Source organism: Pseudorca crassidens, chromosome 16, assembly GCF_039906515.1.
Source record: "Pseudorca crassidens isolate mPseCra1 chromosome 16, mPseCra1.hap1, whole genome shotgun sequence".
Classification (NCBI taxonomy): Eukaryota; Metazoa; Chordata; class Mammalia; order Artiodactyla; family Delphinidae; genus Pseudorca; species Pseudorca crassidens.
This window is the reverse complement of record NC_090311.1, coordinates 70,941,152-70,963,472: the sequence shown is the minus strand read 5'-3', so window position 1 is coordinate 70,963,472 and position 22,321 is coordinate 70,941,152. Positions and strand designations below refer to the sequence as shown.

Here is a 22,321-nt window from a genome sequence, read left to right as displayed (position 1 = left end):
TGTTTTGCAAAGTGGATGCTAAGGTCTAAAATGGCCCCTAAAACCTCTGTGCCTATCAAAGTGGACCAAAAAAAGATGCAGAAAAAAATTAAATATCTCTGTACAAAGATTAATTCTAACCCTGAGGCCATCAGGTAGGGTACCGTAAGAAAGGAGTCAGACTTCAGGAAAACATTAACTATTCAATCCTAGAATTTCTTCAGAGTAAAGTGGCATCCAGGAGAATTTCCAAATCAAAATTCCAGGGTGGGCTTCCCTGGTGGCGCAGTGGTTGAGAGTCCGCCTGCCGATGCAGGGTATGCGGGTTCGTGCCCCGGTCCGGGAAGATCCCACATGCCGCGGAGCGGCTGGGCCCGTGAGCCATGGCCGCTGGGCCTGCGCGTCCGGAGCCTGTGCTCCGCAACGGGAGAGGCCACAACAGTGAGAGGCCCGCGTACCGCAAAAAAAAAAAAAAATTCAGGGCTCCTAGAAGTTATGGGATAACAGGTCAATGCATTCCAATAGAACCATCTGTGTTAGGAAAAACGTTCTATATCTGTGCTGTCTGACATCATAGCCATATGCAGCCACGGAGCAGGCTAGTGTGACTGAGGAACTGAACTTTAAATTTTATTTAATTTTAATTAATGTTAATCTAAACAGCCACATGTGGCTAGTGGGTACTGTACTGGATAATGCAGCTCTAGATCATCAGTATGAAATGGCCAGAAAACCGTTTACTTCTTGCAAAGTCTTGGGGGTTTATGTCTTTATTAAAATAAGCCCAATGGGAGTCTAAGAGCCAATACTGAGGAAAAATCTAATTTCCCATGTGGCCCTGAACCTGCTCTTATTCCCTTTGAAGTTCTAATACAAGGGTCTGACAAAGGAATGAAAATGGCCCCTTAAAAAATCAGGAGATAACATTTATATGCCAGTAAGTGTGCTGAAGCACAGTCGCTACAAAATATGTCTTATTTTTGTCATCACAAGGACCCTCAATCCTCACTGCAATAATTATCATCCCCATTGCATGGATGAAAAACTGAGGCGCTGATGTGTTAACTAATTTGCAGAAGCTTTTACACATTGCAAGTGATGGAACTACTGTGTGAAATGAACATAAAGCTGTGCTCTTATCGACTTAATTGTGTCAGGCTCACCATGTACCAGAGTGGATCATGGCTTTCCTAAGTTTCAACCTAGTTGTCTTCTAAACCGAACTGGAACTAACACTGAGATATCGAAGTGATTAAAAAAAAAAAAAGATAATCCTCTCAAATGCTTCCTTAGCTTCACTGCAGTTCATAATCAAGAGCTGTACTTTTCTGTTTCTTTGAGCAAACATCGGACACTTACCTGCCAGGTCAAGTGGGAACTGCAGCATACTCCAGGTCCATATAACAAGGATGGCATAGACCAGAGCAGGGCTATTCCTAGAATGCAGACAAAATTTTAAATTAGTGATGAAAAATACGAACACATGCAGAAAAATCTTGTCTCTTTTTGTTCTCATATTTGACTATATCCTAATAAACCTCTTGAGAGTTGTCAGAATATCTTGGTGATATAAGATATCCATGAAAAATTCATGCATGATTAAAATGGAATAATGAAAAAGAAATTTTAAAAAATCTGGGACTTAAAACCCAACTTCCACATGTGCCAACATCTGTGTGAATTATGACAGAGCCTCTTGGTCCTATATTGCTGTATTTAGTTTTACAGAATCATGGACACATTATGGGAGGGAAATGCTAGGACAAAAGTTAGACGTTAACCTGGAAATTCAGAGGACTGATTTCAAGAAATTTCAAGGAGGGAAATTGAAAATTGTTCCAAGATCCCAAGACTCTAGCCTAAAAGTACATCTCAAAAGGCCTAGATGAGGCTCAACAATTAAGAGCTTAGCATGTAAAAGAAAGTTATCCTCAGTTGAAAAAAAAGTAGGGAGATAAGTCCAATCATCAAAGGTATACATTGGACACTAGGATGTAAATTAAAGGATGTGATTGTTTCATTCACCATTGGATTTCCCCAGTGCCTATAACAGTACATGGCAAATAACAGTCACTCAACAAATATTTGTGGAAGGAGTTGCTGAACGAATAATCAAAGGATCTGTACTTAGAAGAAATACAAATGTCATAGACCTAGGAAAATGGTCTTGAAGACTAAAGTCAGAAAGAAGAGAGGTTACAAAAACGCAAAGGATCCTAAAGAAGTCTCAAAGTCACGTTTTTACAGCAAAATCCCAAAGGAAATTATCAATTTGAGGTTAGTGGTGTAATAACAGATTTTGTTGCCAACTTCTCTGTCAAGAGGGATTTCCAGAATGGAGAGGGATAGAAAAACATCAGGGAACACTAATTGAAACCAAACTCAATGAGGTGATTGTAAGGGATATCTTTAAATGCTTCGAGTATTGAGGCCCTGAAAAATTAGATCTTAAAACTCTGAGAGAATCTGTAAATGAGATTTCTAAGCCATCATTATCTGTCCTGGCAGTTAACGGTGAAGACAAGGTTGGTGACAAAAAAATGAAGTCTTAACTTTCAAAATGAAGCAGAAGTATATTTTCAACTATAAAGGCACATTTACTGTTAATCCCTAGTTAGATTATATAACTGATTATTTGAAAGATTTCTGAGAGCCCTTATTGAACAAGACAGTGTTACCTGAGAATCAGCACAGGTTACCTGAGAACAACGGCACTCAGCTAAGATTATTTTCTCTCTCCCCCCCTCCTTTTTTTTAAAATAGAGTTAGGATTACTAAGCAGATAATGATACATACATAATAATAGACACTGGATGTAAACAAGGCTCATGAAAAAAGCCTCCCATAGTGTTCTTATTAGCAAGATTAAGAAATGTTCTGAGTGTGAGTACAGTTAGGTGGATTCCTGACTGTGTAAATGACTCAGGGATCTGTAAAGGGAGCTCTCCAAGGGTCGCTGCAGGCTCTGCCTTTGATTCTGTTCTACTTCACATTTCATCACTGAGTTGGTTGCCGACATTGATGGAAGGCTTCTCATATGCACATATGACATTGGGGGCTGGATGAGAAACCAATACCCCAGAAGACATCATCAGGATCCCCGAAGATCTTGACAGGATGTAACTGGATGACCTAGAATAGGATGGAAGAGGTAGCACTTCACAGCAGCAGCCATTAAAAAGGCTCAAGGATTTTCCCTTCCTGTTATCTAATTATGAATCCGCAGTATGACATGATTTATGATTTTCCAAAATCAGATGCAATCATAGGTCTCTTCCCGAGAAGTTTTAAAGTCTAGAATTTTACGTGAAAATGCCTAGGGAATGCAGTCTATAACTTTTCCCTCTTTGCAAAGTCAATGTCTCTATATGGTAGACCTTCAGTAAGCGCCTGAATTTTTAAATAATCTTGCCTGCCGTTTCTGAGCTCATACTATGTGCCAGGCAGTTTTCTAAGTGTTTAGCTCTGCGATCACACTTAATCCTCATACCAGCTCGACAAAGTACGAACACTTATTATCTCTCTTTGGCCAGTGATTTCAGCATCCACCTTTTTACCTTTCCATGGTAGTATTTCCATGAAGGAAATGGACAGTTTTAGCCCTGCTCTATTCTACAATATTCAGGGTGTATCTGACATATTATGTGTTGTCCTTCATGTTTTAGGAGGAACACTGAAAACATTTTTGGTCCAAAAAAGAGAGACTAGGGTGGTGAGGGGACTCAGAGCCATGTTAGACATGGCATAGTTCAAGGAACTAAAAACTAGAGAAGACTGCTTTAAAACTTGATTTCATACATTTAAAGGGTTATCATTGTGGAGAAGGAATTAAACTTATTTCTTACGACTTCAGAGGGCCAATTCAGGTTCAGAGGATTTGAGTTGCACCTGTAAGAATCCAAATTTCATCCCAGTAGAGGAAAGTACTTTCTAATAATACTAATTCAAAATAGAACACGTTGCCCCTGGGGTTAGTATATTCTCTATTAGTGAAAGTTTTCAAAGAAAGTCTGGACAAAAACTTGAGAAAATTTTGGAGAGGATTTTGTAACAGATGTAAAATAGGTTTCTCAATAGATGGTCACTTTTGAAGTTTCTTCTCATCTCAGACTTCAGTAATTCTACGAAAAAACCCATGTGCAATTTGTCTGCAAGGCAGCAGAAAGAAGTGGTAAAGCATGAGCTCTGGTGCTAGGTTGCCAGGGTTCAAATACCAGCTCTAACCCTCACCAGAGAGACAGGATGTGGGCTTCCAGTCCCAGACTAATCATTTACTAGCTACACGAATATGAACAAGTAATTTAATACCTATGTGCTCTAGTTTACCCAACTTCTGTGAGGATGACAGTAATAATAGCTATTGGATTTTATATGATCATTTTTATTAAATATATTGTTTAAAGATATTAAACATATAAAGCTCTTAGAGCAGCACTGGTTACAGACTAAGCATGGTATTCTACCACAAGTTAAGTATTATTATTTTTTACCACGTAACCTTGAGACTCTTGCAACTTCTCTTGCCTGCCATTCTTCAGCTTATAATATCGTGGTAATGACAGTATCTACCTCATGGTGGTGTTGTAAAGACTAAGTAACTCATCACAACTAAAACCCTTAGAACAGTGCTTGGAACACAGCAAGAGATAAATCAATATTATCCGCTACTACTGTTAGTAGTAGTAATAGTAGTTTTATTTTTATTATGTGAACATATTTCTTAAACTCTTTGTGTTTTAATTTTATTATTATACAAAACAGGGGTAAATAATAAACTGACTTTAGCCCTAAGTAAGTCAAACTCTAACCCTCTAATACCAAATATATGTCTTTTGCATTCACAAGTATTATTATCTCAACACACACAATATGGGAGAATGTGGGTGTTGAGAAACCTATTACTAAAGTTATCAAAAATAACTTTGGAAAAGATGGCCAGAAAATCTTTGGAGCAGACAAATTTGTATTATTAATTCAGACAGTAAAATTTACCCAGGAAGGTTAAACGCTGGAATATAAATACATCACTGAGCTTAAATGGCAAACACTCCAAATTTGTGAAGGAATTTTGGAGTCAATTTCTCCAGCATTGTCTCTGTTGTATAATTGTCTCCCCAACTTGTCTTGCCCCATTTTCTCATGTGTAATCTGTCTTCATAAGCGTCAACTGAGAAGCATGTAAGCAGACAATGGGCTCTTCATACAGAGACAAAAGATCATTTGAAGTATAATTATAGATGTATCACTTCTCTGCTTGGAAAACTAGGAGGATAAAAGACTAGCATTTGGTAAATCAGTGCACCACAACTATTGGGTGAAAAGTAAAAATAAAGTCATAAATTGCTAATTTTTTTATTAAAGTATAGTTGATTTAAAATGTGTTAATTTCTGCTGTAGAGCAAAATAACTCAGTTATACATAAATATACATTCTTTTTTATATTCTTTTCCATTACGGTTTATCCCAGGACATTGAATATAGTTCCCTGTGCTATACAATAGAACCTGTTGTTCATCCATTCTGTATATAATAGTTTGCATCTACTAATCCCAAATGTGAGGATGACAGTAATAATAGCTATTGGATTTTATATTATAATTTTAATTAAATATATTGTTTAAATATGTTAAACATATAAAGCTCCTAGAACAGCTAAGAGCTGTTCCCACCCCGCCCCCCCACCTTGGCAACCGTAAGTCTGTTCTCTATGTCTGTGAGTCTGTTTCTGCTTCATAGATAGGTTCATTTGTGTCATAGTTTAGATTCCACATATAAGTGATATCATATGGTATTTGTTTCTCTTTCTGACTTACTTCACTTAGTATGATAATCTCTAGTTGCATCCATGTCGCTGCAAATGGCATGATTTTGTTCTTTTTTATGGCTGAGTAGTATTCCAGTGTACATTTGTACCACATCTTCTTTATCAATTCATCTGTCTCTGGATATTCAGGTTGTTTCCATGTCTTGGCTATTGTGAATAGTGCTGATATGAACATAGGGGCGCATGTATCTTTTTGATTATAGTTTTGTCCAGATACATGCCCAGGAGAGGGATTGCTGGATCATATGGTAATTCTGTTTTCAGTTTTCTGAGGAACCTCCAGACTGTTTTCCACAGTGGCTACACCACCTTACATTCTCACCAATAGTGTAGGAGGGTTCCCTTTTCTCCACACCCTCTCCAGCATTTGTTACTTGTAGACTTTTTAATGATGGCCATTCTGACCAGTGTGAGGTGGTACGACATTGTAGTTTAGATTTGCATTTCTCTAATAATTAGCCATGTTGAGCATCTTTTCATGTGCATATTGGCCATCTGTATGTCTTCTTTGGGGAAATGTTTACTTAGATCTTCTGCCCACTTTTTGATTGGGTTTTTTTGTTGTTGTTGAGTTGTATCGGCTATTTGTATATTTTGGAAATTAAGCCCTTGTCAGTCACATCGTTTGCAAATATTTTCTCCCATAGGTTGTCTTTTCGTTTTGTTTATGGTTTCCTTTGCTGTGAAAAAGCTTGTAAGTTTGATTGGGTCCCATTTGTTTATTTTTGTTTTTATTTCTATTGCCTTGGAAGACTGACCTAAGAAAACATTGATATGATTTATGTTTTGTCTATGTTCTCTAGGAGTTTTATGGTGTCTTGTCTTATATTTAAGTTTTTAAGCCAGTCTGAGTTTATTTTTGTGCATGGTTTGAGGGTGTATTCTCATGCATTGCTAATTTGCTTAACTGTTTCTTTTTGAAAGTGTAAATACTCCTATCAATAAGAGATAATCAGTGGATAGAGTTGCTCTAGCTTTTTAAAAAGCATCCCACAAACCTCTTCAGAGGAGCAAAAAAATTAAGGAGAGAGAGAGAAAAGGAAAGAAAGCAAGCAAATGAGCTATTAAGCTAACCTGGAAGAAATGCTTCATCAAGCAAAAAGAGCTAAACTAAAAGAACACATAGCGTAAACATAGAAAAACTCTCCTTTGTTTGGTCAGATATTCACAGTGAAGTAGCAGTAATGCTACGGGAACATTTTACCAAGTGTGTTTTTTCTTTTCAGTAAATGATCTGTGTTCAAAAAAAGACTGCAGAGAGTGATCTCCAAAGGGGTAAATAACTACTTAACTCTTCCTGGCAATTATGCTGAAATTCAGACTTGTTAAAATGTTGGAGGGTGGCTGTAGCAGAATGCAATGGTCAGCAAATCCTCTCCCCAGCAAACATACATAACACTGGACAAACTGTCAAAAACAACCACTTCAGATCTCTGGAAATAAACCAAAGGCAAATAACAAATTGAGTAACATTTATTCATGAAAACCTGGTAGAACTTCAGTTAAGAACAGTGAGCGTCTAAGGCATTCTTGCCCATGGGATGTTCCCTTAAACCTCCAGCTTTGCTATGTGAAGGAAAAATGGCACCAGACAGTTAAATAGGCAATGAAGACTTTATTGAAGTCTGCAGTAAGGGAGAGAGACTGAATTCACCCCCACTGAAACAAAATCAGAAGAGTTTTTAAACACTGGGGTGAGCTAGTAGAACAGTACTAGAGGTTGTTAGAGAGGGAAGTTGGTCAATGTGATTAGGCCATCTATGTTTGCTAATTGGCACTGATATAAGTTAGGTTCCTGTCGTCCCAGAGAGACTAGGAGATGGGGGTGTTATCTTTCCTGATGATCACATTTCAAAGGGATGGCTCTCACATCCTCGAGAAAGATATTCCTACTCTGTAAAGCTGGAAAGAGTCTAAGAGAAGACTTGCATCTCAAAGGGACGTAGAAAGAAATTACAGTTGCAAGTTTTCTAAAATCAGTGCTCTGAGGAAAGGGGGAGCAGAGGCTTATATTCAGGAATAAACTTTTTTAAAGTTTAATCAAGCTGAGGGGAATGTTAAGGCTGCCTTGGTCAGTCGGAGTGGTGGTTTTACCAGGGAGAGCTTAACAATGAAAACCAGAGGCCCCTTGTGACCAGAGTATGCTGACTTGATTTGGAGTGGAGTGTGAAATCCATGGTTAAAGGTGTGGTCAGTAAAAGTAATACATTTAGTTGGAAATGAATGGGGAAGCCCGTGGCTTTCCTACTTAGAGGTTGCAGCCCCAGCTGGGGTGAGGGGCAGACTAACTTAACATTTCATGGAGAGATTCCAAAAATAAGAGAGCCATAGAAAGGCTAGATAATGTCTCCAAGTTTGCCAGACATGTGCAGGGACGATCCAAGAAGGCCCAGTAGAAATTTAAAACTGGTTGTATATGAAAACTTTCTGAACTTGAATGTGCGATCCGGCTCATACACAGATCCATCAGCAGAGGGTGGAACTCAAAAGGGCTCAGGGTGTTTGATCACAAACCCTGCTCAAATCGTTGGCTGACCATAGGTGTGACCCTAATAGCCATGCTATTAGAATTAAAAAAACAAACAAAAAACAAGTCCGAGCAGAAACATCAGTGACTGCAATCCACGGGGAGATAGAGTCCTCAGATTAAGTTCAGGCAATTTATTGAGACAACAAAGATGACAAGAAGATTCCTGAGGCATGTGGGGAAGCCTGAGGATAACATATTGCTACAAAACATAATACAAAATGTTCAGTTTTCAGCAAAACAGTATGAGACATACAAAGAAAGAGGAATGCATGACCCATGCTCAGGAGAAAACAACAACAATCAATTAATCAATAGAAACTGACTCTAATGGGGTCCAGATATTGGATTTAGCAGATAAAGACATCAAAGCAACTATCTTAAATATTTTCAAAGAATGAAAGAAAACTATGTTCCATAAACTAAAGAAAAATATGATGACAGGGACTCAACAAATAAATAACTGAAATAAGAAATATAAACTAAAAAGAGAATTAAACAGAAATTCTAGATTTGGAAATATGGTAACAGAAATGAAAAATTCACTAGGTGAACTCTACAGTTTGACTCTACATATGGATTTGAGATAGTGGAAGAATCAGTGACCTGGAAAATAAATCAGTGAAAACTCTCCAGTCTGAAGACTAGTAGGTAAAACAGATAGGAGAAAAATGAACAGAGTCTCAGAGACCTATGGAACACAACTAAGCATTTCTATTTGTAATAGCAGTCCCAGAAGGAAGAAAAGACAATGGGTCAGAAAAAGTGAAGAAATGATGGCTGAAAATTCCTCAATTTGAGGAAAAACATTAATTTACAGATCCTAGATCAACAAAGTTGTAGTAAGGTTAAGACAAAGAGACCCACACCTAGACACATCACAGACTCCTGAAAGCCAAAGAGAAAGAGAAAATCTTGAAAACAGCAACAGAAAAACGACTCATTTGTACAGGGTAATGACAAAACAATGGCTAACATCTCATCAGAAATAATGAAGGCCAGAAGAAAGAGGAATGATACATATAAAATGCTGAAGTAAAAACTATGGAGCAAGAATTCTTCATACAACAAAACTATTTTTCCAAACATGAAGGAAAAATACACACATTTCTCCACAAAGATTAGGAGAATTTGTTGCTAGCACATTTGCCTTAGATGAAACAATAAAGGAAGTCTTTCAGGCTGAAAGAAAAGGACACCAGAAAGTAACTCAAATCCACAAGAAGGAATAAAGAGCATCTTCAAATATGTAAGTAAATATGAAAACATATAAATATACAGTCATATCTTTTCTTCTCTTAATTTCTTTAAAAAAACACAAGTCTATAAAACAATAATTATAAAACTGTACTGTCTGGCTTATAACATATAAAGATGTAATGTATATGACAATAATTGCAAAAAAGAGGGGGGAGGGAATTGAGCTATTAACTTGTAATAGAGTGTGAAGATCTAAAATCATATTGTATTCCCTACAGTAACCACTGTAATAAAACAATACACAAATCAATAGAGGAATTAAAATTGTTCATTAAAAATATTTTTAAAGCAGTAAATAATTAACACAAGAGCAAAAAGGAAATGAGACATTGAGAAAAACAAATAGCAAAATGGCAGATATAAATTCAACTAAATCAGGACTTCCCTGGTGGCGCAGTGGTTAAGAATCTGCCTGCCAATGCAGGGGACATGGGTTCAAGCCCTGGTCCGGGAAGATCCCACATGCCGTGGAGCAACTAAGCCTGTGCACCACGACTACTGAGCCTGCGCTCTAGAGCCCACAAGCCACAACCACTGAGCCCGCATGACACAACTACTGAAGCACGTGCACCTGGAGCCCATGCTCCACAACAAGAGAAGCCACTGCAATGAGAAGCCTGTGCACCGCACAAAGAGTAGCCCCTGCTCTCCGCAAGTAGAGAAAGCCTGCACACAGCAACAAAGACCCAATGCAGCCATAAATAAATAAATAGATAGATAGATAGATAAATAAAAAAAATTTCAACCAAATCAATAATTACATTAAATATTAATGGATTAAACACATTGCAAAAGCTTGGAAATTTTTCCCCCAAATTCATGTCTGCGTAGACTTCGGAATGTGATCTTATTTGGAAGTAGGGTCTTTGCAGAAGTAGTCAAGGTAAGAGAAGGTCATAATAGATTAACCTGTGTCCTAATCCAGTGAGTGGTGTCCCTATAAGAAGGAGAAAAACTGGAGACACTGACAGACACACTGGGGAGAATGCCATGTGAAGACAGAGGCAGAGATTGGAGTGATGTGTCTATAAGCTGAGGGACACCAGAACTGCCAGCAACCACCAGAAGCCACAAGAGGGAACAGATTCTCCCTCAGAGCCTCTAACAGAAACCAACCCTGCTGGCACATTGATTTGGACTTTCAGCCTTGAGGACTAAGAGAGTATAAATTTCTGTTGTATTGAGCCACTCAGTTTGTGGTAGTTTGTTATGGCAGCCCTGGGAAATTAATATACACTCCAATTAAAAGACAAAGATTGTCTAACTGAGAGGAAAATGCAAGATCCAACTATATGTGGTATATAAGGAATACAGTTTAGATGTAAAGATACAGAGTTTGAAAAAGATATCCCATGTCAATAGTCGTCATAAAATAGAGTGCCTGGATTCATATGAGACAAAATAGACTTTCAGACAAGAACTATTACTAGAGAAAAAGTAACATTTCATGATGAAAAACAGTTACTACATGAGGAAGAAGTTTAAAAAATTAATGTGTGCACATCTAAAAACAGAGCCTCAAAATACATGAAGCAAAAACTGACAATACTGAAAAAAGAAATAGACAATGCAACAATCAGAGTTGAAGATTTCAATGCCTCACTCTCAATAATTGATAGAACAACTAGACAGAAAATCAGTAAGGATATAGAAGACTTGAACAACCCTATCAGCCAACTTGACATAACTTACATTTACAGAACACTCAACCAGACAACACATTCTTTTCAAGCCCACATGGAACATTCTCCAGGATAGGCCATATGCTAGGCCATAAGTCTCAGTATTTTAAAAGGGTTAAAATAATTTTGTATATTCTCAGACTACAACAGAATTAAAATAGAACACAACAGGGAGAAATTTGGGCAATCCCCACATGGAAATTAAACAGCTTACTTCTAAACAAGTCATAGGTCAAAGGAGAACTCATAGGAGAAACTGGAAAATAATTTGAACTGTATTAAACAAAAAGATATATCAAAGCTTATGAGATGCAGATAAAGCGGTGCTTAGAAGGAAACATAACTTTGAATACCATATTAGAAAAGAAGAAAGGTTTCAAATCAATAGCTTCCATCTTAGGAAACTAGAAAAAAGAAGTGCAAATTAAATCCAAAGCAAGCAGAAGGAAGGAAAAATTAAACATCAGAACACAAACCAATGAAATATAAAACAGAATAATAGAGAAAATCAATGAAACCGAAAATTAGTTATTTTAAAAGACTGACTAAATTGAGAAGTCTAAGAAAAAATAGAGGAGACACAAATGACCAACCTCAGAATGAAAAGTTGGGGAGGGGCATAATAAGTGACCCTATAGAAATTGACACAAGTATAAAGGAATAATATTATGGACAACTTTATATAAAAAATAAAATTAGATAAAATGTAAGAATTCCTAGAAAGAAAAATATAATCAAAACTGACCCAAGAGGAAATAGAATAACTGAATAGTCTTATGAGAAATAATGATATTGAATTAGTAATAAACTATCTTCCCATAAAGAAAAACCTAGGCTTTGATAGCTTCCTAAGTGGATTCTATAAAATATTTAAAGAAGAAATAACATCAGTCTTATACAAAGTCTTTCAGAAAATAAAGAAGGAATGCTTCCTGAGGTATTCATTGAAGGATATTACCCTGATACCAAAGCCAGGAAAAATATCATTTGAAAATATTACTAAAAATCAGTATGCTCTATGAGTATAGATGTAAAAATTATTAACAAAACGTTAGCAAACCAAATTCAGCAACATATAGAAAGGCTTATACACCATAACCAAGTGATATTTATCCCAGGAAGTCAAGGTTGATTTAACATCTGAAAATTAGTTAATGTAATACACCATATTAATAGAATAAAAGATAGCCACCACACAATGATCATAAGAAAAACAGAAAAACATTTAACAACATTCAGTGTCCATAGAAAAAGAGAGAGAGAGAAAAGAAAGAACTCTCAGTAACCTAGATGGGGATTTCCTCCAACTGATCAAGGGCATCTATTAAAAATATCTGTGCAAAACCTATAGCTAACATCATCCTTAATAGTGAAAGACAGAATGCTTATCCTTTGAGATTGAAAGGTCCACTCTTATACTTCTGTTGAACATTGTACAAGAAATTCTAGCTGGTGCAATAAGACAAGAAAAAGAAATAAAAGGTGCACAGATTAGAAAGAATCAAAAATATCTTTGCTTTCAAATGACATTATCCCATATGTAGAAATCCCTAAGGAGTCTACAAAACTAGTAAGCAAGTTTAGCATGGTTTCTGGGTACAAGATTGTCACACAAAAGTCAATTGTATTTCTACATAGTGGTAATAAAAAACATGAAAATGATACTAAGAAATTAAGAAAATGATTCTATCAAAAAGAAAAATATTTAGGAATAAATTTAGGAAAAGTGGTGTAAGACCTATACATTGAAAATTACAAAACTTTGCTGAGAGAAATTAAGGAACATCTGAATAAAAGATGAGATAGTTTATGTTCATGAATTGAAAGACTTAATATTATTAAGATGCCACTTCTTCACAAATTGATGCTTAGATTTAATACAATCCTTATCAAAACTCCAGCAGGATTTTTTTTGTAGAATTTGACAAGCTAATTATAAATCTTACATGGAAATGCAAAGGAGCTAGAAAAATCAGAACAATTTTTGAAAAAAGAATAATGTTAGAGGGCTTACAGTATCCAGTTTCAAAACTTACCATAAAATTCCAGTAATCTCAATAACGTAGTACTGGCATAAGACAGACACACAGAGCAATGAAACACAATAGAAAGTCCAGAAAAACTCCTTACATATGTGGTCAATTGATTTTTGACAGAGATACCAAGGCAATTTAATAGGGAAAGGATAGTCTTTTCAACAGATGGTGCTGAGACAGTTGGTCCTAGCTGGAACAAAAAATACTGCTGGGATAATGCCAAAACACAAAATGAAACAAGACAAAACATGAACTTAGACCCTTACCTCATGATACACAAAAATTAAGTGAAAACATTACACAGGAAAATATTTCTAATTTTTGATGGGGCGAATATTTCTTAGAATCTATTATTCCCAAAGCACTACAGGGAAGAAAAAATGATACATGGGATTTTATCAAAATTCAAAAAAATTGTTATTCAAATGACAACATTAAAAAATGATATACTGGGAGAAAATATTTACATTATGTATCTAATACCAGACTTGTATCCAGAATATATAAAGAACTCTTACAACTCAATAAAAATTAATCCAATGAAAAATGGGCAAAAATTTGAACAGATACTTCACCAAGGAAGATATATGAATAGCTAATCAGCACAAGGAAAGATGCTACACGTCGTTATTAAATTTATGCTTCATGATTGTCTTTTTGAGGCCAAAGAGGAAAGCTACACTACAGCGAGAAGGATTTAATATTTCCTTTGAAGAGATGGAAATTTGCAGTGTTAATTCTTGCAGTATAGATGGGGCCTGAGATGAAATCAGAACTTGGGAGGTGGGCCTTAGGAGGGAATTAAAAACTCTCAGTTCTCTCTGGGCCTTGATTTTGGAGTCTTTGGGTCATGATGGAGACATGCATGAGTCTAGTGGAGACCATAGAAGGTCACTGACACAATGCAGTTATATTAAAAATAAAATGATTTCATCTGAGATCATGAAACCTGAAAAGAAACTTAAAAACAATAATCTGGGCAGAGTTTATTCAGTTCTATTCTCAGGACATGGTATAAGTTTAAAATGAGAAAAAACAATTTATAAAACACTCAGATTAATGTATTGGTGGGTGAAGAAATTGCTGAACTGAAATTACCTGGGTTGGGATAGGACTGTGTGTCCTTTATTTCATCAGTTGCTCACCATTTGCTCCCCAGTCTCCACTAGCACTAGCACACTACCTGGCCCACACTAGACGATCAGTCAAGAGTTGGTGCATGAATGATCCCTCGTAATTTTCAAGGTATTTCCCCCCCGGGTGATTGACATTGTAATCATTAACTTATTTAATATTCAACATCTGTTGGGAAACACTGACCTATAAAATGCCTCTTGGTGTCACTTGCGGATGGGCCTCATAAACAGGCCATTAAGGTAGCTGAGTTTGGCGTTTCTCACATTTTTATAACCAGCCCCTCAAAACATATTCCTCCTGAACCCCCTCTCCTACCCTATTTCCCATGCATCTCACTAGATATTTGGCATTTATATGTCTACTTCTATTTAGGTAGAATTAATCATCCTTATATTGTCATGTCCGTATCACTGTGCCTGTAGTTATTTATTGTTTTTCTGTGCTCCGTCATGATTTCTTCATGATTTTCTTGTAACCTCATTGTACTGTAAGTATTCTAATGTATCTGAAAATGTGTTATACAATGTGAAGCACTGACCAAATATTTGGTATTAAAGCTACAAAGCTAAAGTCAACATTCTGAGGACAGTGGGTCAACTTAGATTGGATTCTTTTTAAAATTCGACGTCTACTTACGGTATAAGAAAACTTAGTAGAAATGGAACAGGCAATGATCATGTGAAGGTAAGCTATGATTACAGATACACTTTGTACTACAACTGGGGTATTAAGTTTACTCAGTAAGTTAGTGTATTTTGCTCAGCTTTATGTTTCGTTGTTTGAGAAACACAGCATAAAATGTAGAATTAAAAGCCAGCCTCACTGCAATTTATTTTTATAGCATAGTGCAAAACAACCAAAGCTGAAAGTACATTTAGGCACTGAGACTTAAATCTCTAAAGGTAAGAAAGTAGTTCCATAAGCAGCTGTGATCAGGGATTCTGAGTTTATTTGCTTGTGGCAAAAATAAAAGTACCAACTCGGTAAGTTTTAATTTATAGGCATCTACACCAGATAGCCTTTGGGCACTTCGAACAAAACTGACTAAAAATAAAATTTAGTAAAATAAAACCTAATCTGCCCCATTCTGCATTCACGTCAGGGAGTATAAATTCCCCAACTGGCTAGAGGAGTGATTTCTCCATGTCACCTCTAGGTTCTTCCCTGGAATGGTAGCTTTGCTCTGCTCTAGAAGAGACTCTTATGATTGGCTACATTCCTGGACACTTGAGCATGTGAAAGGGAAGCTAGGGATGGTCATTCCACCCTCAGAAGGTTTTCGGATAACCACGGCTTCACCTAATCTGTGGTCATGCAAACAGTCAGAGCTTCTCTGTTCCTACCCATGGGTAATATTATTTGCCCCTTTTCTGTAGCAGCAACATCCTTGACATATTCATATATAAAGTTTTTATATATATATGGTAATACATATGTATGCATATACATATGTATGTATATATGTGTGTGTGTGTTAGGGGGCTGGTACCTAACATGTACCTGAACAGCAACAAATTCTATGATTCTAGCACTGGATATATGATCTTCTGAAAATCCTTATTCACGCAGAATATAAATAATAGAACAAAAAGACAGGTGTGTGGGCCTGACCTTGAAAAGAAGGTCTTTTCGTTGCAGGGCCTTCTTACCTCACATTTTCTTCTTCCAGGGTCTCACTTGTGAATTCCAGTATGTCAGCAGCTGTCCCCACAAACATAAGGAGAAGTTGAGAGAGTTGATCCCGAGTAATCCCGCCTCCAATGGGTAGAAGCCATCTTCCAATTATTAGCATTAGCAGGAATGTCTGATGGAGTCCCAAAGTCCAAACTTTCTCGCATACTGTAGATAAGTTATTTACAAAAACTTTGGCCTGTTTAAGAGAAATGTCATACAGACAGAAGGATTATGAACTACCACCTTAGAGAGAGAGGCCTTCTTCACCATGGCTGTCAGTCAATAGTTAGCTTTTGTGGAAGGTCATTTTCAGAAAATGATTCTTCACTTCATGAAGAAAGCAAAACTCTTTTCAACTGAACACGCTAAAAAAAAAAAAAAAAAGCTAATGTGGTCCTTAAAATGGGGTAGCCTTATAACTGAAAGTAATTTAAACCTTTCACTTACTAGGGGCATTGTACTATATGATATTTTAAAAACCAATTTTGCAATGTTTTATAGATAATTTCTCATTTATCATTTCATCAGTCTCTGAAACCAGTATAACACATAGCAACATTTTAAAAATTCCGTATTAAAATTTTAAAATTCCTGTATTTTTCTTTTATAGATTTCAAATCGGAATTTACTAATCTGGTAATATTTTTAGCACGGTACAAATCTTTCTTTTGATTTTTATTGCTATAAAACACTATATCAGGGCTTCCCTGGTGGTGCAGTGGTTGAGAATCTGCCTGCTAATGCAGGGGACACGGGTTCGAGCCCTGGTCTGGGAGGATCCCACATGCCGCGGAGCAACTAGGCCCGTGAGCCACAACTACTGAGCCTGCGCGTCTGGAGCCTGTGCTCCGCAACAAGAGAGGCCATGACAGTGAGAGGCCCGCGCACTGCGATGAAGAGTGGCCCCCGCTTGCCACAACTAGAGAAAGCCCTCGCACAGAAACGAAGACCCAACACAGCAAAAATAAATAAAATAAATTAATAAACTCCTACCCCCAACATCTTCTTAAAAAACAAAAACAAAAAAACCCCCACTATATCAAAGGAGAAAACATATAATAGTGTTTATTCATTATCTAAAAGTAAAGAAAGAGAATAACTATAAGGTTATTTTTACTCTGAACATTTAACATATTATTCAAAAATTCATAAGCTAGCAAATTTTATTCTGCCCCTATTCTTGGACTCTGAGAAAAATTTACATCCCATTCATGTATTCTGGATGCCATCTCTTGCCCACTTAACTTCCAAATAACTTTTAAAGTATATTATTGGCCCTATCAGTTATGATCTCTAAAGACTACAAGGGTGTAGATCTTAAGTGGATTGGATAGTGATTCCAACTGATGTATACAAGTGACTTAACTATATCTGTGCAAAATTTATTTACCCCTCTTGATCACGTGCTGATGTCAAGTGTAAAGGTTAAGGGAGGATAAAAGACAAGGCAGGATGCTAACCTGATTGAAGCCGTGAGGGAAGATCAATAATCTTTCATTTGCACACTTCTTTGAGACTTCTCATACATTTTATTTAATTCTTTGAGGAAGCATACTAGCAGTGTTAATATTTTCAATTGTCAGATGATAAACTGAGAGACAGTGAGATTGATTTGTTCAAAGTGATCTGGGTAAGCTGTGATTGAAGCTTGAAGTAGCTCTGTTAAACCTCACAGAATCTGTAGCCTGTCTTATTGTTGAAAACATGGTTCGGTGGTAGGGGCCTTGGCCTTGAGTCTCTCCAGTATATCATTTTCTGATAGGTCATGGTTAGTTTGCCAAATATCAAGCATGAGAAGAACAAACAAGCGATTCTATTTTGGCTGGAAACCTTCCCTGATTTATTAACATAAACACCTAAAAAATATATAGGGCAGATCCCAGTCTTTCCATTATATCATTCCTTCACAAATGTATGTATCTCTCTTTGTACATAGACTGTCTGATCTAAGTGTTAAAGGTTCCTTAATACTGCAGGTTAAATATATTTATTAATGTATATAAGATATATATGCCTATTATGCAAGTGAAATATGTTTAATAATATTTTTAAATACAATTATCTTGTGAATTCCTGAGCCAAACAATTGGCAAATTTCCCTAGGAAAGAATGAGCTGAAAGGTATAGAGCATGTTATCCTCACCAAGTGAAAAGGTGATCTGCTAGATCCTTTAATATACAGTGAGAAAGCTCTCACCGTCTCAATGAGATCATCCGCTCTGTTGGTTTGTTCAGTTGACAACAGAGTTTGATTGAAGTCTTCTTTGGTGCTGGTGTTCCTTGACATTCCTTCAGATTGGCTACTGCAATACTAAGAAGTGTTTTAAAAAGCAGTATGTCAAAAAATATCACAGTAGGTAGAGTTTAAGATGGCTTCAATGTGTCTAAGAGGTTATGAGCAAATATGTGACGTTTCACAGTATGCATAAACATTTCTGAAAATCAGAATATAGGCTTGAGATAGAAAACCACTTTTCAGCTAATATGAGAAAAGAGTCAACTATACATGTCTTATTTTTCCACAAGTCTATGAGGATGTAGATGCTCTGAGTTCATTGTGGAGAGCTGTAGAATTTATGGATCGATCACTGTGTTCCCTTCCTTGAACCCTGGATCAATTATAAAACAAACCAACAACCAATGAAAGCATGTATGATCCTGGTCACAGCATTCATTCTAAGATTTTGTTTCTTGTCCAGAGGCCTCTTTATCTAAAATACCATTTTGCTAATATAGATAATTCAGTTATTTTCAATCATGCCTGTTAAGCACTGTAGCAACCCCCCCAAAATAATAATAAATTAACATATTCACCCACCAACATATACATCTTGTGTCACTTTAGAAGTCAGTTTAGGTTTATAAAAAATTTAGCAATAGACCTAAAATAAATGGCACTTTTCCCCCTTCTTGTTCTTTCATTTTGCATGCAAATTTCTACAAGTGAACTGTGGATGATTTTTATCCAGCCAGATGCTGGGAATCTGAGGTACAGAAAGAGAAGAAAAAAGTACATAAGAGAGGAAAGGGGTGGCACTTGAAAATGTAACTGTAGCCAATGATTATTTCACAAATGGGTAAAAAAAAAAAATATATATATATATATATATATATATATATGGTTTTTTTTTAAAAAACATCTGCAGAGCAAACGTACTTTTGAAACACATGCACAAACACACACACACATGATCACACATTTGGATTTAGAGAGAAATTATTATTTTTTAAATGCTAACATTGTGAGAAGTGTATTTTTCTTAATTATTCTGGATACTTCATCGATCATTCTGTGAGCTACTTGGAAAAGTAGAAAAGAAAGTCTGTCAAGAAGCTATTTTTTTCCTCCCTTCCATCAAAACAACTAGTGTTACAGGTGAAATGACAAGAATAATTAAGAAAAATGGCCATGTGCCGTAACTCTAAGAGCAAAAATGCAGTTGTTTGTACCCTTTTTTTTTTGTACAGCTAAGGCTCCGAGAAAAGATAATAAAGATAACAAATTAAATCTTTGAGCAACAAATCCTCATTGCAGAGGAGTTTGGTGACTCTATCTAAGAACCTCATGTTCAATAGGAAACAAATTTGACCACTTCTCTTACAGGCATGAAAAGCAGATTGTATATTTAAAATGGTGACCCTGATGTTTTTTTACATTCTTATCACTGAAAATCCATAGACATCTTGTTATTTTTAAAACATCGTCATCTATACTGCAGCATAAGATAACTTGATAGCAAATAGTTTTGTAGTTCGTGTTATGGAATAAAGACCTGAGTCCCTCTTTATTCTTAGAACTCTCTTTGTTATGAATTGATACGACTTTCCTTTAAGTGGCAGCTGCCTTAGGACTGCAAAGAACAGTGGGTTTGACTCCTAAGACCTAACCTGACTTATATTGTTTTTATGGTAATATTGTTTACATTCAGCATTGTGTAAGTGAGTGATGTGCACGATCTGGGTGCCAACAAGTCACTTTTTCATGGGCTCTGTCTTAAAACTTTTAATAGCTTCAAAAGTACTCCGTTGGGTCAACCAGACTGTGACACCATCAAGACCAGAAAATTTCCTTTGCTTGAATTGTGCCACTTCATAAATAGACTTGACTAAGAGTTAAGGTCATAACTGTTGTCATAAGCATTTTGTTTCCATTCAGGTAGACCCAGCCAGATTCAGAAATGAAGGTACAGAATTGATCATCTAGGAGAAATGTTTTCATGAAATAGGTCAGCATGTTTTTCAAATGCCAAGTCATGGGTTAGAGCATTTAGGGTATAGAGTAAAGGGAAAATGTGAAAGGAAATTAAATTATCCTTTCCCATCATGAAAAATTCAGATGATTTTGATGCAAATTCCTGTAACACACAGAACACATAATTGAGAAAGGCAGTGTGGTTTAATGCACTAGGGCTCAAGACTCAGGTTCTAAGCCCCAGAACTGTGGTTGATTAGCTGTGTGGCCTTGGGAAAATTACTTAACCCTTCTTAGTCTCAGGGTCCTCTTCTATAAAATAGAAATCCATATACCATGTCTAACTTAAGAAGTTGCTGGGTGTATACATGAGAAAATGTATCTGAAAATACTTCGAAATGAAGGGACTATATGAAAAAAGTGATCATTATCATAACCAAAATTTCCTACATGAATGGACTAAGAATTTCTCTACCTCCCTTTATTCTGCCATTTCTTATTTCTTTAAACGCAATGCCAATACTTTTTTGTCTCTCTCTCACTTTTTTCTACTTCTGTCTCTGCCCAGCCTGCCCAATTCAATCACTGGGCATTCGTTTTAATTCTCAGTGTCAAAATGAGTCAAATCCATTACTGCTAAAGGTCCAATTTCTTTTGTAGTATGAAAATTAAAGAGGTACTGCCCAGGGCTCAAAAATCTCTTTTTTCTTAAAAAGAGAGCTTTTGGTTGCATGCTATTTGTTGTAATAGGATTGGACCTGTATATCAATTAACTGTGCAAAGCATTTATATTATAAAAGCATTTGGGGAAATGAATTGTTATTGTGGATGATAGCCACGTCATAGAATTAGATGTGAAGGAAAAAAATGATTCAAATCACCAGAGCTTATTTTCATATCCTTGAAAGCAGTAAGTAGTAAGGAAATTGAAACAGTCCCCTAATCCTTATGGTACAGTTTTTAAAAGCTATAATAACTTGAACCAACCAATCTACTGTGACAAAAATACTTTTGCTACAAACATATAGAGAGTCTTTGACTTCAGTGTTTTTTAAACAGGAGATTTAGGCAGACAAATGTTTTCTTCATGCCTACATCATTGGTACATGCTTGTGGAATTCAGAAATAGTCTACAGAACTAAATTCCCATCTGTGTGCCTAAAATTTGGAGCAAGCATTTTCCAGATAAGGTTTGAATATCTGAAACATATATAAGAGGCTTAACTTTGCTATGAAATGACCAACTGTAGCAAAGAAATCTGTGAAACAGTCTCACAGATTTTACCAGTAAATGTCCTAAAATAATATTATAACTACTGTAAAACATAAGAACCTGTAACCTGCACCCTGAAGATGTGATGTCCAGGCTGCAGTCTGATGGACTTCGCCAACTGGCACCCCCAGTGTTGTACAGGAGCATTTACAACAATCAGTGACCGAATCCAGCCTAGAGCCTGCTACCTAGGGTTGCCCAGGCAAGAAGCAGCTCACTTAAAAATCAGTACCTCCCTCTGTATCTCCCTAATATAGATTAGGGACTCTTATTGGAACCCACTGTTTGTTTTCTAGGTCCGTGTGGTCTTAAAACAGAGAGCCCACCCTTCCTGACGGTGGGTCCCCTGGCTCCTCTCCTTTACCCTTATTTCGGGTCCCTAGGGTGAAATTCCTATTTTACTGAGACAGTTCATAGGACCCTCAAAAGTGAATCTCCTGTAACCTGCAAAGCCTGTATTTTAAGACAGACTACTTCAAATAGCCCCTCCAAGTTTGATTGTATTTGTATAGCTGAGTACAGATGATGGGGTTTCTTTTTTGTTTCTGTTGTCCCTAAAAATGTCATTTTATAGGATGCTAGATGACTGAGCCCTGCCCGTTCTTAGCACAATAACTCGTTGAAGCGGCAAGGGTTAAAACCAGAATTGTATATCCCCATGTAAACTGTAGCATATTGGAGGGGAAGTCTTAAGAACAAGATCTCTAACCCAAATTGTTAGTGAATGATGTAGTCTT

At 36.5% G+C, this 22,321-nt stretch overlaps 1 protein-coding gene across 2 annotated transcripts in view; it reads right to left on the bottom strand.

Moving 5' to 3' along the window:
- The window catches only part of TMEM26 (transmembrane protein 26), a 46,651-nt gene that overhangs the window by 5,374 nt on the left and 18,956 nt on the right, over positions 1-22,321 (bottom strand). The window contains exons 3-5 of one of the 2 annotated variants that reach the window (XM_067710862.1): positions 18,263-18,430; positions 16,095-16,315; positions 1,339-1,415 (exon numbers count right to left, since the gene is read on the bottom strand). In XM_067710862.1, coding sequence (XP_067566963.1) covers positions 1,339-1,415; positions 16,095-16,315; positions 18,263-18,430 — 466 coding nt within the window. The remainder of the gene's footprint in view (positions 1-1,338; positions 1,416-16,094; positions 16,316-18,262; positions 18,431-22,321) is intronic. The other variant, XM_067710863.1, reaches the window with a different exon arrangement.